We start from the raw sequence: 19,968 nt of genomic DNA on the forward strand, positions 1-19,968 counted from the left end.
GTGTGCTGAAAACCAATCGGATCCATTCGTATCCATACACCTATAAAGACCTCACCAAGACGTTTAGATTGACCTTGAAAAAAGTAACAACCTAGATTTTTTTAGATTTTTCATAATCATGTCTCTTTATTCAAGAACCTATATTCATACAAAATCGAATGGTACAGTAGAAATGGCTGTCGGATGGACAGCCAAGTGTAACAGACCAGGCAGCAAACCGAGTCACCCTCTCCACAACCTCTTTTTAAGAGAGAACCCTAAAATCATCTTCACTCAAATATGGAAATCAAATCGTTATTCAAGCTTTTCTCTATTTTCCTGAACCAGAAAAACAACCAGGAAACAGAACATACATCTCATGGACTGTGAAGTCAAACAATGTCTCTTTTTTCAACATGCACATACATATTTTTTTCAGAACATGCAAAAAACATGACATGTCTGGCAGGGGATAGCCACAACTAAACAAACCAGTAAAACCAGTGCATCTCACAATGTGTTGCACCTTGTTGTTCCAGTATAGGTCTTGAAGGGGCGGATTGTTTTAATTAATAATGGGCTCGGGTTGTGTCTATAACCTAGGAATGTACACAGATCATCCCCCCTCAGCTACACCAACAAACGGGGACATTTAGACCAGTAGACAGGTAGAACACAATATGAATGTCATCCATTTCACCAATAATGCCACTTCACTTCCATTCCACGGTTGCCATACCATATTGAGTCAAAATAAAAAATGTAATTCACTTGGTAGAGATGGCACAATGCACAAGACCAAAAAAATTGAATGTGATATTTTATTAGGTACACCGGGAAAGAAACAAGATTTCATGTTAAGGTATACCGTATACTGGTAAATAATTTTTTGTTTTTACATGTCTGGTTGGCAGACAATATTCTGTAGACGATCAATTGGACAGATCATTTTTTGGTCTTTGAATTTGCTTCAATGGTACTATAAAAACTGCAGTATAGTAGGCTATATCTGGTACTCAAAACATGTGGAGACAAACACTGGTAGCTATTTCTAAAATAGTTTTAAACAAGATCTGATTCAACAAAACACAAAATCTTCATAATTTGGGCAGTTTCTTTCACTCGTGCATTTAGCTCATCAATCTAAAAAAATTGTCTTTCAAATATGCCGTTTTTAAATACAATTTGTGCCTCAGTGTGTATTTGATCCAACCACAGAACAATGTAACACTGCTTCCATTTGCATCTCTTCACTCACACAAACAAAACACATTTCCCAGTAAAAGTTTGGTCACATTCGGGTAAAGCTTGAATACTGGATTCCCGACAGGTAAAGCTACAGGGTTATATGTTGTGTTGTTGCATAGCCCTCCTCTGAATCAACAGTAAGCAACGACAACTCTATTTGTTTCTTCCCTCTTCTCATGTGAACATGGCCCAGATTCAAAACCTTAACGCAATAAATGAACTCTTGAAATAATACTCTCGGGAAATGAAAACACGCACAGGAAGAACAGAACTTGTTACAATTATGGCAAACAAAAAAAATCCAGAATGTGTTTTCATATACTGTGCATAAAGTGACATAGATGAGATTCTGGATTTAATAATCAAGGGTATGCGATTGAACTGGAGCCATTTTCATGTAGGGAGGCTCGCTTGGGTAAACATCCCATAAATCAAATGGCATACCATAATACTCTGTTTACTCTAATACCCCCCTCCCCTTCTGTAATCACAACCCATAGCATGGTCTGAAATAGAAAGGCTTAGCGTACACCCTGGAGCAAAATCCAACCTATCTTTTGCAAAGTTCATAACCCTGGCATGCAGTTCAAAGTTCAGTATGCACCTGTAGTCTGGCTTTACCTACTACTCAGAAGAACGTCATCTAATGTTTCTGCACCTCATTTTAGGGTCGAACTATTTGAGCGGCTGTTAAGACGAATAAAACATTTAACTTCAATAAACATTTGACCTTGAATTGTATTTACAACTATATTTTATATCTTTCGCTCTCTCTATATCTATATATATTTATATATATATAATTTCTTTATATGCATAACCATTTAATCAGTGATTTTATTTTCTCAATTACCCCATACCTTCACGAGACTCTGTATTAAAGCCGGGCTGTAATTGAATTAAATATATTAATAAATATATCTGAAAAGCAAGGCACTTGGTACTCAGCCACATAACTCCAGGAAAAGGTCCATTTACTCCATGAATGCATTCAGAAAATGTACATCATACATTACAATTTACAACAAAAAAAAGCATGAACATAAAAGGTACTCAAGCTGTTTTGTCCCGTTCATAGTAAACTAGAATCTTTTGTTGGCGTTTTTCTGACGTTGTTCTTCGTTCATGGAAAAGTTTTGAGAGTTCGGCAGTTTCGCTAGCTACACTTATCCAGACTTTCTTTCTAGGAACTGCTTAATACTGGCAACAACACACAGTAGCTATGTTAGATCAAACCTACGTCCAGTTGAGAAACCTCAGACGATGTCCTGCAGGCAGGCTTTGGTGAAGGTGTGTTCTCCATCAGATGGGACCCTGGCCTGAGCACATTGTTTATGTTGAATCGAACGCCGTCAAACTGAGATTTACAACTGCTCACTTTACACCAGGAGGAAGCAGGCTGTGAGCTAGAGGCCTTCGAACGGGTTCTGCGTTTGTAAACGTCACCTGTCGTTCACAGTTCATGTATGTTACCCTGGCTTCACGTGTTAGGGTTCATATTTTGGCTTTTGTCGCGGGGTAAAATAAGGATTCCACTGGCCAAGGCAGAAGAGTTATTCACCTGTAATGATACATTTTTTGCAAAACAAAAACGTGCATTCCAGTGCATGAGAAGGGGTAGAAAAAATGTAAAATCTTCAGTTGTTCTTTCATTTTTGTATAAAAAGAAACGTGTAACACTACAAAAGTGGAATGGTATTTCTGATTCCTTTAGTGTTAATCATCAGAGCGTACAGTGGTCCCCTCCGTCGCCTCCTCCTCCTGCCTCCCCATCGGTCAGAGAGGAGGACCTGACTCCAACGTTACACCCCCTTTAACCAGCGGGTCTTCAGGCACAGGGCTGGACCCAGGAACACCTGCTCACGGTGTGTGCAGACGACACGCTAGCACCAGTCCTCCTCCGTGGTGTCTCTGAGACCCCCTCTGGGACCAGAGCCCGCCGCCGCGTTGACCCCCAGGGTGAAGTGGAAGCCGTTCGGGACCCCCGTCCCTGAATGCGAGGCGGTGGTGGAAGAGGTGGTGTTGGTCCTGGCGGGTCGTCCCTCTCCGCCCCCTCCTCGTCCTCCGTGGTTGCTGACAGCGTCCTGGTAGTCCTCTGGGTCCTCCACGAGGCCACGCCGGGCCGGGGAGTCCCAGGAGGGCGCCGGCAGCGGGTGGCTGCAGTGGGGGTCCGACCCCATGCTGGTCACCGGCAGCCGGGGAGCGTCGTCCTGGCCCCCGGCCCGGGACTGGTGGTGCTGGTGGCCTCCGGTGGTGGTGGTGGTGGTGGAGGAGGTGAAGGTGGAAACGGAGGTGGAGGTGGGGGTGGTGGTCTTGTAGGAGACCCCAGGGCGTGGGGTGAGGGGGGTCTGCGGCAGCTGTCGCCGCCCACGGGCGGCGGTCAGCGTTGTCACAACGACGGGACCGCCTTTGTTCATGCTGGCGCCCTGTCGGGAAGAAGAACATGTGTATTACAGCCATAAAACAGATATTAGCTATATAAAAACAGATATTAGCTATATAAAAACAGATATTAGCTTAGAAACACAGATATTAGTAATATAAAAACATACATATGGATCACTTGGATCAAATAAGACACTTATTTGATCCAAGATACAAAGTAGATAAATTAGTCCTTAAATCAATTTCCTTAATAATTCACAATCATGAAGAGAAAACAATCCTTTGGGTTAGTATTCGTTGACGGAGGCAGTTGAAGGTCATGTATTTAAAGTGCATTGTCAATTACAGTAATTTGACTGTATATGAGTGAGACCTTCTACTATATAAATGTGTGACCTGCGACTGTATCAGAGTGAGATCTGCTACTGTAGTAGAGTGACCTGCCTCTTTACAAGAGTAACCTGCTACTGTATAAGAGTGACCAGCTACTGTATAAGAGTGAGATCTGCTCCGGTATAAGAGTGACCTGCTACTGTACAAGAGTGAGACCTGCTATTGTATAACATAGTGTGACCTTCTACTGTGTTAGAGTGACCTGCTACTGTAGAGTGAGACATGCTACGGTATAAGAGTGAGACCTTCTACTGTATAGAGTGTGAACTTCTACTGCATAAAAGTGACCTGCTAGGGTATTAGAGTGATACCTGCTCCTGTACAAGAGTGAGACCTGCTCTGGTATAAGAGTGAGATCTGCTGCGGTATTAGAGTGATACCTGCTCCTGTACAAGAGTGAGACCTGCTCCGGTATAAGAGTGAGACCTGCTCCGGTATAAGAGTGAGACCTGCTCCGGTATAAGAGTGAGACCTGCTGCGGTATAAGAGAGACCTGCTGCGGTATAAGAGTGAGACCTGCTGCGGTATAAGAGTGAGACCTGCTGCGGTATAAGAGTGAGACCTGCCACTGTGCTAGTGAGTGTGAGTGTGTTACCAGCTTGTAGATCCCAGCGTCGGGGCCCTCCCCAGGCGACGTGCAGCGGCTGGGGCCGGCCGACCTGGCGTGGCTGTGCTCCCTGGAGCCCGCTCCCCCCCCTCCCCCTCCTCCTCCTCCCCCTCCTCCACCTCCTCCTCCCCCTCCGTAGCGGTCACAGGAGTAGTAGCGCTGCTGTCTCCCCTCCTGAGGCCCGGCCCGCTCCCGCTCCCTGGCTCGCTCCCGGGACCACGTCTCGCCCTCAGGGGGGTCCGCCGCCACGCCTGGCCGGGGACGACAGGAACAGGAAGGAAGGTTGGAGAGGAGGCGGTGGACAGGGGGAGGGGGGGTGCCCCGCCGGTACAACACGGCGGGTGTGTCAGCCTGCGTGTGGTGCTGTGTTCTTCGTAGTTGCAGACCACATCCCGTAGTCTCGTTGAAACCGTGACTGTGTTTACTTTGTCTAAGAGCGTATTGTATGTGTTTGTTGTTGTAGGCTGACATTTGTTATTCTTGTTCTATAAATGTTTCTTTAACCCACAAAGGTACTGCAGGCGGTACTTGGGATGTTATTCCTGAACTAGAAAAATAACCATCACAGAAATTTGTATCTAATTATTGAAAATAAATATAATATAATTTTGTCATGTAAATATAGTATTATGGCTTGTTTATTATTTCACTTTGTATCATCATGTTTTTCAAAGTAATGTTTTCCATTGATGTTTTGTGTTTGCTAAATGAACACACTGGAAGCATTATTAGTGCTGCTGACCTTGATTCCCCACTGTTTCCCATGGGCCACAGCCTTCCTTGCAGTTATAGTTGTTTATTAAAGGGGGCGCAGGCACTGCATGCGTCTTTATCTATTTGTTAACGTTTGCTTACGAGGTGACTCGCAAAAGGTCTCAATGTAGTGGTACACCTTTAGTCCAAGGTTGGGAACCAATGATCTAGTGGACATTTGATTCTATTAAAGATATTAATTATACCTTAATCACTAGTATAATGATATAAACTCTCTCTCAACAGCCCCCCCCACTCCCCAACACACACACACACACACACACACGCACACACACACACACACACACACACACACGCGGTTGGACATCGAGGTCTTGGGCTCTACTGAGGACCCTATAAATCGCTACCCTGAGCCTGTCTTTTATCTGGGCAGTAAAGAGCCAGCTGCTGCACTCTACACCCCCACTATAGCAGATGAACCCCTCCACTTGGTAGGCAGGGCCATCGACTAGAGCACACACAGCGATTGAGGAGTATTAGGGGCTCAGTTGGGATAAGTCAGTCTGTGTCTGTGTGTGTGTGTGTGTGTGTGTGTGTGTGTGTGTGTGTGTGTGTGTGTGTGTGTGTGTGTGTGTGTGTGTGTGTGTGTGTGTGTGTGTGTACTTAAACCAAGGTGAATTACATGGCTACATTCACTCATGACTAATGTGAGCTCTTCCAATCTCATCCTAAGAATTACAAATCCCTCATTATGTTCATTATCGGGCATGTCTGAGAGAGCATGTTTGTCCCAGCTCTGATTGAGCATCCAATGAGATCACAGGGAGGAGGCAGGATGGTCTAGTTGTTGGGGCGTCAACAACTAGTTGACACCCCAAGTCCCTGTAAATCGTTTCGGATTAACGTGCTGATTGTATCAACGGTAAATGGACCCCCGAAGAATGTGACGACACATTTCTATCTGGTTATCTGGCCAAAAGACTGGCATGAGCAGTGAGAACAGCATAGCCGTTCTGACCAGCTTCTGTGTTGATGGTTAAGGTTAATGAGGGGTTCAGGGTCAGGGCATCTATAACGTCAGCTCTACGCTATAGGCTAGCCTCAGGGAGGGACACAGAACACTGCTCTGTACACTGATGGATTTCAATGTACAGAGAAACCTAGATTGAAGTCCTCATTTATGAGTGAAGGTGAGTCGAGTTGATTCTAGCGTTTTATATCAAGACTGGCAGCGCTGCGATTCCTTTAGTTTGGACGGAGCCTCTGTCCGCTCTCTGTGGAGGACCTTATATTCACTGCGTTCGGCCCCGGGGGGCCCTCACCGGTGGGGGTGTCCGGCGACCGCTCCGTGGCGCCCATGTCCAGGGACTTCTGCTTCCGGTCTTTGTCGCGGCGGCGGTGGCAGCGGTGGTGGTGGTGGTGCTGGGGAGCCCTGTCCTGGGACTGGAGGGTGGCGTCCAGGGCGTACTCCCCCAGGTTGACCTCCAGGGGGCGCTGGGGGTTCAGGGAGGACGCCGAACGCCTGATGGGACTGAGATCCACGATGGGCTGTACGGAGGGGTGGGAGACGTAAGAGCAGCGGCGCCGGGGAGAGAAGAACATAGTGTGAGAAAGGGGGATAGACGAGATGAGCCAGGGAGAAACGTTACCCCAAATCTACGACGCACTACGACTAGACCACCAAGCTACTCACGACACACTAGAAAGAAACACACACACACACCAAACTTTGGGCTTGAAACCGGCGTTTCACCTGCTCCCTCTCCAGACATTGAGACGTTGAAATGGTTTTACGGAGGTGGTGATGGAGCATTTCTGTGCAGTTAAAGTAGATACTTACCTGGGATTGGTCTTTAAAGGGCCCCTATTTTACAACCAGGTGTTATGTTGATTAGCCATTATGAGATGTTTCAAAATCAACCTTTTTGTGACGTCACAAGTGAAGATGTCTACCGAGATGAGTGACGGATAGATCCGCTGTTTAGGCTGGTAGGTTAAAGACGGGCCCTTTAGTGCACCGTGTTGAACACAACACACACAAAACCTAGCTAGAGAATACGCTGTCTAAGCCAGGAAGAATAGGTGGGGTGTTGTCAGGCTTAAAACAATTCCTCCCTATTGCACATTCTTACAACTTTCCCCCTTTTTTTTAAGCTTAAATAACTCAAAGTACTCAAAGTTATTTGAAGTTTTGAAACCACTTTGATGCCGGAGATAACAATTAAATTAAATTGATGTCAACAGTGAGCATTAAATGTGCTATGCTATCAACACTTTCTCTGCCCCACCAAATTATTATGTGATAGTTCACAGTATGCTCAGCATAACCCGATGTGATAAGGAACAAAAACAGCTGTTGGCTAACCACCCCCTCTACTGGCCTTAAACTAGTTTACATGCAAGTAGATGGCTTACACGACTGAATCTAATGCTACTAGACTTAGCTAGTAACATTAAATGGTAACTAGTGTAGCTAGTGTAGCTACACTAGGGCTAGTAGAACTTGTTTATTTCTAGTGAAATGGATGACTTCAGCTAGGGTAGCAGAGAAAGATAAAAAGTATTGTGGGTTTGATTGTCACCTATGCTTCAGTATGTACTACATAACATACCACGTGTTATATTATATTTAGTTAAAATACTGCTACTGTCAACCACTACTACTCACTACAATTTAGAATTAAACACGCCCAAGCATTTACTGCAAAAAAACATTAACAAGCTATTCGCTGAATAGCCTATTAATTATACTCAGTAACTTTTATTGCATAATATCTTTAGAATCTTATTATCCAAAGGAAAAGTAGCTACTTATCCATTATAACTTGTAAAATTAGCTACTGACTGAATACTTATTAAAACTTGAAAAGAGGTGTCGTTTTTTGCAATTTACAAGAACAACATCACCAGAGCAGAACAGATATGACCCTGTTTCCGCCCTACCATCACAACTATTCCATCCACAAACAAAACTGATACACTACTACGTCAACAACCAACAACAACAATAACCATTAAACACATAAACACATTGAGAAAGAGCAGTACTGTACTCGATGGTCAAAAACCGGACAAAGTGCTCTGGATAGAGTTAAAGGGCCCCTACTTAACACCCGGTATGATGTTGATTAGCCATTATAGGCCATTTCAAATCCTACCCGTTCTTGTGATGTCACAAAAGTTGCACTTTAAATCTCAGTGGGAGTGTTGCGTCGTGTTTACTGTGCTGGCGTGTTTCTAATCTCAAACTGTGATAGAGCGATAGTGATAGTGGGTCACTTTGTCCGTGATTATGGCAAGGGACAGGATTTCTCACCGCGGTGAACGAACCACACAGAGGCCCACACAAATGGATGGAACGAGACAATACACACAGTGTGGGAGAGAGAGAGAGCTAGAGCGCCAGAGAGGGAGAGAGAGAGTGACAGGACAAAAGACAGAGCGAGAGAGACACACATAGTGAAAGAGACAGAAAGGGAGAGAGAGATAAAGATGGAGAGTGGGAGAGTAAAAGATAGATTGAGTCGGAGAGCAATAGGAAGATATACGCATACAGTTGAAGAGAGAGAGACAGAGACAGAGACAGAGACAGAGAGAGAGAGAGAGAGAGAGAGTGGGATCGAGACAGACAGGGAGTGGGAGAGAACAACAGATAGGGAGACAAAGAGAGCACGAGAGAGAGAGAGAGGGAGAGAGAGAGGGAGGGAGGCGGTACAACAGGTGGTACATACTGCCAGGTGCTTCCCGGGGGCGTGGCGAGGGTGGTTCCGCTGTCAGACAGCACACACAGGAGGAGGGGGAGGGGGCGGGAACAACATTAGCCATGAGATCTCAAATGAGAGCGCGAGGACAGGAGACAGCAGTCAGAGAGAGAGGGAGAGCTTTCTTTTTTAGGGGTAAATAATAAAGTTGGAGGGAAATAAATGTTTAACAAAAAAGTGCAAGGATGCTTGTGTCATAATGGACAGGGTGGACAGACAGACAGACAGACAGACAGTTGGATAGACAGACAGAGAGACAGCAGGACACAAAGACATACAGTAGGACAGGCAGCAGCATAGACGTACAGACAGCGAGGTACACTATAGTACAGACTAGCAGCGCTTGAATTGCTTGTCTTGTGAGAACAGTGACACAAGCGAAGAGACTGAAGACATGATAGCGAGAGATACAGCATTGGAGTAGATCCACCCCACAGATATAATACATAACAAACATAACACTCAAAGAACAGATAACAGGAGAAAAAACTGATTATTATCAAAATGACATATAAGAAATCTATTGCTGCTGCAAAGCAATACCTGGAAAACGACATGCATCCGTTATGGTGGAATTATTTGCAACTTAACTGGCCTTCACAGCAGCCTGAAGAACAACTCAACAATCACATTTGTTTGATTTCCCTTTTCTGAAAGAGATGGATTAGTCAAGAAAATTAAACAAGGGATTTAAATGGGTTTAAGAGTGTAAGATATGTATGTGAACATGCCATATAATTTATTATATTATAATAATATCGATATAAATAAATAAACAAAACAATGCATCCAAACTACGGACTCATTTGCATGTACTTCTTTTGTAATGCTTGTGTAACTGAACCGATAAAAACCTATCAAGTGGGTGGAACAAGGACTTATCGTCAGCCAAGCCTCTAGTCAACATTGCCTCGGTTGTCACGGTTACCTCTACCTGGAGAGGTCAGAGGTCACCGCAATGAGCTGATGCCAGTTGACAGACAGCTGGTCTGCCTTGGCTCTCGGGCGGCAGATTGGACTCAGCCTACTCTCCTCTCCTTCTTTCCTCTCCTTGTCTCCTCCTCCCCTACTCTCCTCTCTCCCCCTCCGGCTCTCTTAAGCCCAGCGGACTGTCTGTCCCTTTCTCCTGGCTCACCTTCCCCCTCCTCTGAGGAGTGCCAGGGGGTCCTCAAACCAGCCTTTGTAAAGATCCTTTACAATATATACACAGGTAAATAAACACAGGTGTGGATACACATACATTGTTGTGGTGAACAGGTATACTAACACGTTTTACTAGACCTAGAGTGTGTAAAGTAATGTATTTATTCAGGTATTTCTTCAACATTTTATCTATATGTTTAGAAATAGAGATCGTTTTTTGCGGAGGATGAATAGACCATTTTCACAGAAGTGTGATCGTAGGACAAACACAGGTGTTGCTCATAACACTAACTATGGCCCTGCTCTTTTTATGCACCAGTAGACAAAAAATGTAACCTGGAAAATAAAAGTTGCAGGTCCATAATTAGTGTAATTAGCATCCCCTGTTTTTTTTTCCTAGGACGATGCCTACGTGAAAACTTGAAATTTAATTCATAAAATAAAATAAAAAATATATGATCTTATTTCGCAATACTGCAAACCAGATAAACTGTACCACTTTTTTCTTTCATGAGCTGATATTGATCCTGTGGAACCTGGCGGGAGACCTCTGAACCTATGGAGACAGTACGGGGGCCAAGAGACAGGACAGGCAGGGCAGAGGGGCCTTACATAGTGCTCAGCATTGAGCCTTGGCATGGAGGCAGCTCTGGTGTGGCCCTCCTGGGGAAATCCATCGTCATCGTCATCTTCCTCATTTTCATCTGACAGGACCTCCACTCTCCTCATTTCCACCAATTCCTGCGGACACAGCAACCCAAAAAAAAAAATTGATGACGTGTCTGTGTTTGGTAGATAATATACCTGAGCTTTATTAGAGTATATACCTGATATTTGGTAGAGTATGTACCTGAGGTTCGGTAGAGTGTATACCTGAGGTTCAGAAGAGTATGTACCTGAGGTTCAGTAGAGTATGTACCTGAGGTTCAGTAGAGTATGTACCTGAGGTTCAGTAGAGTATGTACCTGAGGTTCAGTAGAGTATGTACCTGAGGTTCAGTAGAGTATGTACCGGAGGTTCAGTAGAGTATGTACCAGAGGTTCAGTAGAGTATATACCTGAGGTTCAGTAGAGTATATACCTGAGGTTCAGTAGAGTATATACCTGAGGTTCAGTAGAGTATGTACCTGAGGTTCAGTAGAGTATATACCTGAGGTTCAGTAGAGTATGTACCTGAGGTTCAGTAGAGTATATACCTGAGGTTCGGCAGAGTATATACCTGAGGTTCAGTAGAGTATATACCTGAGGTTCAGTAGAGTATGTACCAGAGGTTCAGTAGAGTATATACCTGAGGTTCAGCAGAGTATATACCTGAGGTTCAGTAGAGTATGTACCAGAGGTTCAGTCGAGTATATACCTGAGGTTCAGTAGAGTATGTACCAGAGGTTCAGTCGAGTATGTACCTGAGGTTCAGTAGAGTATGTACCTGAGGTTCAGTAGAGTATGTACCTGAGGTTCAGTAGAGTATATACCTGAGGTTCAGTAGAGTATATACCTGAGGTTCAGTAGAGTATGTACCTGAGGTTCAGTAGAGTATATACCTGAGGTTCGGCAGAGTATGACACGTCTTCTGACTGTCCCCTCCTTAAGATGCGTCTGCCAGGCCGGTGTGCGGTCTGCGATACGTCCCCGGACTGTGAATGCTTTATGGCACTTCTCTGGCTTAGTCTGCAAACACACACACGCACACACACACAGAATCACTGAGGAGTCTTATAATATGTGTATCACACAGACCAAGGCCAATCTTCAACATTTTGCAAACATTGTATATGTGGTCGATATATTTGGATATATTAGTACAGAAAACAGTTTTATAAGTTTATACAATACTAATACTATTTTATTAGTTTACAATATAGATTGAATTAATTAGTTATTATTAATTATCATTAACTATAACAGTGTGGTTCCTTGGAGACAGGATGTGTTTTTCCTAGATTTAAGGACACTAAAAGAAAACCAATGGAGCCCGTCTCACAATGCCTCCCTATTGGCCAGGGAGCCGGTGACGGTGTTGGCGCTGGTGGCGCTGTTGGCGGTATTGACGGTAGTTGGGGTGTTGGCGGTGGTGACGGTAGTGGGGGTGTTGGCGGTGGTGACGGTAGTGGGGGTGGTGGTAGTAGGGGGCGGGACTTCAGGGTGGGGGTCCGGGGGGGGCTGGGTCTTGGGCGGGAGTGGTTTGGCACTAGGGGTTGGTGCTTTGACTGCCATGTGGGTCAGGGGCAGCATGGGTCGGAACAGGTTCCCCATTTTACCCTGAGTGGGAGAATAACACAAACGATCACGTACCACAACGTATCAATGATTAACATTTTTAGGATCAGGGGGAGGAGTATACCACAGTGTGAGAAGAGAAATTAAGAGAATCTAAATTGAAATTGAGTGAAAAGTGAATACTTTCATAAAGTAGAACAATAAATAAGACCATCAATATAGGGGGTAAATAATGAAATATATTCTGTACCGGAGGTCCAAGATTTAGATGCTGCGCAAGTTTCTTGGCTCGATTCAGTTTATAATAGTCAAAGATCATCAGTGCAGCGTAGACCTTTCCTACTGTCAGCTCATTATCTGCAAGGGAGAAGATAAAGATAATGTAGTGCTTCAACAGGACCAGAAGGTGGCAGCAGAGGAGTGTCGGAGCAATGATGGAGTTTTGCTATTCTTTCTTCATATTCCACAACACACATTTTCAAGAAATTTACAGAGAGTGAAGCACATGTAAACATCAGCTTGCAAAATGTGAGCAATTGATTTCAATTGAGCAAAACAGCAAGTAGGATCCCTAAGAAATGAAATTACACACACACTCTCACACATACACGCATACAAACACAATCACATATCACTACACACACACAGATTTAAAACGACAGACACAACAATAAATGCGCGGCTGCACACACACAAACACACACCAAACACAACTGTCACAAACACGCATACACACACACACACACACACACACACACACACACACACACAGATAAAAAGATAAAGGAAACAGGCACGGCATCACACTAGATCTTTAAAAAAGGACAGTAGATCCATGCAGAGGTACTAGGAGGCCACCAGCAGCAGCATGCAGCGTCTCACGCTTGTGTGGAGTGACCAGTAGGTCAGCGGTCTTCTGGGAAAGGCTGGGCCACACGCGGTTGATCTCTCGCTTCAGATCAGCGTCGCACAGGCGCTGGGCCAGGACCCCTGGGGAGAGAGGAGCCAGCTAGAAGTCAGCTCAAATCTGGATCACTAGAATGGACCGCATTCACCAAGTGGCCATCTTGGATCTGAACGCTAGCCGGGTGGGTCTGATTTACATCTGAAGGATTCAAATAAGTTATTCCCAAGTATTCCCAAAAAAAATCTGCCAGTTGATAGGATTTTAAACTCCAACTTCGGAAATACAGGCATGAGACCAACAGTATCTTTGACAACAATTACAATTAAGAAATAGTCTCGTGGCTTATTCGACATCCACAGTCTACCTGTAGGCATCAGTGAGCAAGATGCACCTAACCCTGACTCCCAAGTAATGAAGTTTATCTTACAAAATAATCAGAGTCACAAAACCCCTTTTAATACCTTAATGATGCAATAGGTAAGAGGAGGGGAATTACGGGTTTTGAAGTTTTTCGTTCAGGCCATATGTTCTTCCTCTATATCGCAGATCTGTCACACCCCATCAATCCACAAAGAATGAGCATGAAATCGTGTGTCTTGTGGTTCATCTTCAATTCCATCTGCACCATGACCCTGTCCTCTCACATCGACGTCACACCCCATCAATCCACAAAACACGGGCATGGAATTGTGGGTCTTGTAGTTTAATCGCCATGTCTCATTTGTACACCACTCCCGTCCTCACATCGATTTCACATCCCATTAGTCTCCCAACGTGTGAGGGGATTGTGGGTGTTGTAGTTCTCCTCACCAGACGCCAGCTTGATCTCCAGAGCGGTGCGGATCAGCCCCATGAGCGTGGAGGTGAAGTGCACCGTGTTGTCCTCGGCGATGGGCATGTTCATCCTCACCAGACGCTGGGGGGAGAGGAGGGGGCCACGCATCACTGATCATTGATTCATCAAGGACCAGGACTAGATATCAGTTGATGGTGGGGGGGGGGGGGGGGGGGACGTATCACTGATCGATGACTCATCAAGGACCAGGGCCAGATATCAGGTGATGCTGAGGGGGGGGAGGACGTATCACTGATCGATGACTCATCAAGGACCAGGACTAGATATCAGGTGATGGGGGGACGTATCACTGATCAATGACTCATCAAGGACCAGGACTAGTTAGTTTAAGTTAGTTTCATAGTTAATATTAATATTGATCAGCTGACCAGTTATGTTAATATTGATCAGCTGATCAAGAGCTGAGCAGTACTGTATGAGGCGATGGTGAGCGAGGTGGTGAGTGCCCACATGACAATTTTGTTTTAGTTAGTTAGGTTTATGGAGTTAGCTTCACAGATTTCCACCAAAGCCAAATTGATACACTAGACCCCAATCAATTCTTGCTGTACTCAGCCCTCCTGAATGAGGACATTTCTGAACAGATAACATTTTAAATATATTGTGTATTGGTATCCCGGATGGGCATTTGGATAATTTTATTTTTCAAAATAAAAGTATTATATAAGTACTAGTAGTTTTGTAATTTAGTGAAGTACCCAATACCTAGACAGCATGGGTACTATACCAACGTACAGAACGGAGAAATACAAATATATGAACTGTGCCCGCATGACAGATATCAAAATGAACATATGCACATGTAGGTTAGGATTATCATCAATGTATACTGGCGAACAAGATGGATGAAAGCATGCAGGGGAATACGAACCGGAAACGCAGACAGACATGCAAGTAAATATTTAAATACTGTAGCATTATCCTGGAAATCCTTCAGCTATTTTCACATCAATTCTGTAGAATTTTGTATTTTCATTGAGTTGCTGATATTCTTCCGTTGAGGAACTATAGTTTTTTCATACAGAAATACCGTAGTATTTGTATAGAGATACTGTAGTATTTCTATAGAGATCCTCTAGTATTTTGATAGAGATGCTGCGGTATTTTCCTTGAAGTAATGTAATAATGTCATTGTAGATCTGCAGTATTTTCATAGAGATACACTATAGGATTTCCTTAAGCCATGCAGTGCACACAAACGTAGTGAAGTGATGCAGAGAAGAATGACTGGCAGATGCATCTTTTCGGGGGGAATATAAAGGCCCAGTTTTGACAGGGGAGTGACAGGATAAGTAAGCTATGGGTGTGGGAGTGTGGGATGTGTAACAGGCCGGCTGTTTCATAAAGCGATACAAACTCTGAGTGGGTACTACGCTGGTACATTTGATATACTGTTATAGCCTATATGTATCTCCTCAGGTACTTCTCTTCCCAAGCAGGACAACCTAGACGGATCATGTCCCCGGCCCCTGAACGGGAAACTTCAAGAGAAAACCTCTTTAACTGGGGCAAGGCTGTGCACGTTAGCCGTGATTCATGCGGTCAGCCCTGCGTGCGCACAAAAACGTGCACCAGTGGCAAACGCCAAGGCGTGGGAGAGGCGTGTTATGAGAGGAAGCAGCTGTCACACACGCAGACACTGATCTGACATGGCTGGTGGAGGCTCTGCTGAAATGTACGCGTTCAGGACAAGGAGTGGACTGAGTTCATGCTGAGCGAGTACACACTGAGCCGAAAGATCCTGGGTTTGGATACCCCCCATGTACACTGGGCCTACCTGCATCTTTAGACCAAAGAGCCCTTATCCCGACCGGCTCTTCAGTGCCTTTCTGAAAGTCCCTTTGGACTTTGGAAACTTTGGACTAGCCCAGCACTTGGCAAATACTCTTTACTGTACAGACAGCAATATATTGTGGTTTCTCTTTTTTCTGACAAATGTACTTATCGCTTTGGATAAAAGTGTCTGCTAAATGGCTTAAATGTAAAATATAAATATAAATGGACAACCACGGCTCCTATATAACGAATAGATTAGCGTGCAGCAGTGAGGCGCAACGTACTATCCACTCCGCATGGACGCAGAACACAGACGAATAGCGTGCCCGCGAAAAACGAAGACAGATGAGACGGATAGACACACCAGCCGACATGAAGAACTAGAGCGCGACAGACTAAACACAAGCCCAGAGATTCGAGAGGATCCAGGGAATGGGACGGAGACAGAGCGAAGCAGTGATGGGAACTCTTGGCAAACCAGAGCACCGTTAAGGGAAAGACGAGGAGGATGAGGAGGAGGAGGAGGAGGAGGAAGAGGAGGAGGGTTCTACCTTGTATGCGACGCGGGCCGGACATTTCTTGCCCAGGCCCAGCGGGGGGGACATGTCTCGGAGCATCTCAAACATGTCACGGTAGGGCATGCGACCACTGCCCAGGGGGTAGTGGGGATCGCCATGGAAACGGGGGATGGAGAGGAGGATGCAGGATTCCCAGGTAAGGGAATGGAGCGGGGGGGGTACAAAAAGAAAGTTATGGAGCTAAAGTTCCAACATAACTAAAAGAAAGAGATATGACAACAACGAGTAATACATATTGAGCATAAAAAAAACTAAAGTAAAACGAGGGAAAAACACAGAATCCATGTTAGTCAGGTCTCCAGGATTTTGTGGGTGGTGGTGGAGGAAGGGAGGGGGGTTGGGGGGGGCTCATCCCAGCTGGAGTTGCATGGACCCAGGAATGCTAAGGTTGGTTATCTTCCAGATGTTTCCTTGAAGATAACGGCTGGATGCAGGTGGGAGAAGGGTGGAGGAGGAGGGAGGGGGGGAGGAGGAGGGTGGAGGAGGAGGAGGAGGGAGGGGGGGGAGGAGGAGGGTGGAAGAGGAGGGAGGGGGGGAGTAGGAGGGTGGAGGAGGAGGAGGGGGGAGTAGGAGGGTGGAGGAGGAGGAGGGAGGAGGAGGAGGGTGGAGGAGGAGGAGGGAGGGGGGGAGGAGGAGGGTGGAGGAGGAGGGTGGAGGAGGAGGAGGGAGGGGTGGAGGAGGAGGGTGGAGGAGGAGGAGGGAGGGGGGGGGAGGAGGAGGAGGATGGAGGAGGAGGAGGAGGAGGGTGGAGGAGGGCTCCTGTGGTGTCAACATTATTAGAGAGGGGCCGATGGACCCGCGTGGCGGAGGAGCTCCTCTTTCTACATGCAGAGAAACAGCGGCAGTAGCCATGCCGACCACCGAAGGAAGACAACGCCGCACACAAGCCGCTCTCCACACACACACACACGCACACAAACATCCCTTTAACGTCCAATTATTTCCTTAAGTCACGTTAATGGTTTAATGCCTGACTATGGATAGGAGGAGCGGACAGCGTTGAGTAATAGCCAGATAATTACACACACACACACACACACACACACACACACACACACACACACACACACACACACACACACACACACACACACACACACACACACACACACACACACACACACACACACACACACAGGTTCTCTGTGCAGCAGGCTAGGGGGCGTTGCCTTCCTTGCTGAGCCATGGCGATGTGCTACAGTAGGGAAGGTTAGTAGCTGGATCGGGTCCGGGTGCACACACGTGGGGCTTTGGGGGTGGTCCTCGGAGGCCGCCATGGGGTCATCATAACATCACACTAGCATTCACATTCCCTGATTCAGCACAGCGCTGTGTTGAGCAGAGAGTAAACACACAAAACCAAACCACCCATAACCCGGGCTGTTTCTGATTGGTGCAGAACGAAAGAGCCGACTGGCCTTTGCGACACTGACAGTTGGTCAGTGACGTCACATGGCAAATTGGAACCAATCAGAGGCTGCTGATTGTTTTTGGTTGTTTTGGACCAGTGACGGCTGATGTTTTGGACCGGGGAAGGCGTGTGGTTTTGGTTGGGGACTCTTCAGCTGGGAGGCTGTGTGAGAGCTGCCAACCTTGTAGGCCACCCTGGTGGGGCACTTCTTCCCCAAGCCCAGCGGGGGCGAGATAAAGCGTAACAATTTGTACATGTCCATGTAGCGTATCCTTCCGCTGCAAGCAATGGGACATGGTTAAAGTGTTTAGACCACACACACATGGAAACACATCTCCTGATAGCCTTTTCACTCAGGTTGATCTGGATTACTTGAGTAGAACTACTGTAAAAATAACAACCTTGTTATACAAAACATTGCATTGAAGTGATTCACAAATAGTTTAACAAATTGTAGAAAAAAAGAGAAATACTCTGAAACACATTTTTTCTTACTTTCGCATATTGTACACATTTGACAAATTAGGACAGATTTAATCATTTATAGGAAGGACATAACAGAATACTGGACAGAAATACTGGACTGGATATTTGGATGGTCATGTCATGCAAAAGTAAGAAAAGCGAATGTTGAAAAAGGACATTATAATATTATAATAATATGATTATTAATAAGAATGATATATATATATATATTAAATATCATGAAATAGAAAGCAGTATTTCGCAGTGGTCAAAGACAGCCCCCCTCCGCTGTGACAGGCAGAGGCAGAGCTTTGGGAAGGCTTATCAGGGCGCCTAGCGGAACGCCGGGTTTAACAGCTCACTCAGGGAGACATGGGGGTCTCGTCCCCCACACCCCCAAAACCCCTGGGCTCTGGATGGATGTCATTCCCCCCCACCCCCTGACACCGTACAACTCTCACTAACCTCGTACTATCACACCCGTCACCTGTCTTACATTTCTGAGTCACGCTGATTAACACAAGCAGACACACACACTCTGGCACTGGCACACACACACACACACACACACACACACACACACACACACACACACACACACACACACACACACACACACACACACACACACACACACACACACACACACACACACACACACACACACACACACACTCCGTCCTGTGCTCCACTTGACCTCCCTGTCCTCCCACAGCTGCTGTGGTCCTGGCGCTAGGGGCAACGAGCGGACCAATCAGATGCCATAGATCAGAGGTCACCATCTCTCACCAGGCTGCAGGGTCGTACTCGGCCCACACGCGGATGAACTCGTCCAGGTGGTGGGGGCCCAGGATGGAGGCGTCCCTGGTGAGGTACTCAAAGTTATCCATGATGACCGCCACAAACAGGTTCAGCATCTGGAGAGACACAACATCATTACATTTAATTCAGAAATAAATGGTATAACCCTGAATCAAGGGTACAGTCTCAAAGGGCTTAACAGGGCATATATTTACAACACCCACTTACCCTAGGGCAAGTAAAAATTAGCAAGGAAGAGATCTTGAGGAGGAACGCAGAGTGGGGGATCCCTCATTCCAGGGATGTTCAGGAGTGTAATGGGTGCCATAATTGACATCCATCCATCCATCCATCCATCCATCCATCCATCCATCCATCCATCCATCCATCCATCCATCCATCCATCCATCCATCCATCCATCCATCCACATGTAACATCATCAGTTGGAGGGGCTAAGGGCCCCCCGATACAATCATACCAAATGGAAATGGAAGCTGCCATACGGCTGTCAAACACAGAGGTTTCGACAGGTTACACAACACAGTCAATGCGATGTGTGGGCTGGCGGTGTATTGACGCAAGTCGCGATGAGACGAGGGAAGCAATCACTCGAGCGGTGTTGTTGACCAATATCGGTGTATTCGCAAACCTGCCATATTGCGACATTTGTTCTGAGTATATTTGTGCCTTTGGGCTCCATGTTCACTACTTGCACATGCTCACTGGA

General features: G+C 45.8%; 1 protein-coding gene across 1 annotated transcript in view; it reads right to left on the reverse strand.

Annotated features, from left to right (window-relative positions):
• Nucleotides 1-96: 96 nt before the first annotated feature.
• Nucleotides 97-19,968, reverse strand: part of cacna1bb (calcium channel, voltage-dependent, N type, alpha 1B subunit, b) — a 114,304-nt gene continuing 94,432 nt past the window's right edge. Inside the window, exons 38-49 of the mRNA XM_060037966.1 lie at nucleotides 19,229-19,356; nucleotides 16,537-16,633; nucleotides 14,164-14,269; nucleotides 13,329-13,436; nucleotides 12,697-12,803; nucleotides 12,211-12,488; nucleotides 11,771-11,897; nucleotides 10,843-10,971; nucleotides 9,058-9,096; nucleotides 6,649-6,874; nucleotides 4,601-4,863; nucleotides 97-3,653 (exon numbers count right to left, since the gene is read on the reverse strand). Coding sequence (XP_059893949.1) covers nucleotides 3,111-3,653; nucleotides 4,601-4,863; nucleotides 6,649-6,874; nucleotides 9,058-9,096; nucleotides 10,843-10,971; nucleotides 11,771-11,897; nucleotides 12,211-12,488; nucleotides 12,697-12,803; nucleotides 13,329-13,436; nucleotides 14,164-14,269; nucleotides 16,537-16,633; nucleotides 19,229-19,356 — 2,151 coding nt within the window. The 3' untranslated portion in view covers nucleotides 97-3,110. The remainder of the gene's footprint in view (nucleotides 3,654-4,600; nucleotides 4,864-6,648; nucleotides 6,875-9,057; nucleotides 9,097-10,842; nucleotides 10,972-11,770; nucleotides 11,898-12,210; nucleotides 12,489-12,696; nucleotides 12,804-13,328; nucleotides 13,437-14,163; nucleotides 14,270-16,536; nucleotides 16,634-19,228; nucleotides 19,357-19,968) is intronic.

This window comes from Gadus macrocephalus, chromosome 19 (genome assembly GCF_031168955.1).
Source record: "Gadus macrocephalus chromosome 19, ASM3116895v1".
In the NCBI taxonomy this organism is placed as follows: Eukaryota; Metazoa; Chordata; class Actinopteri; order Gadiformes; family Gadidae; genus Gadus; species Gadus macrocephalus.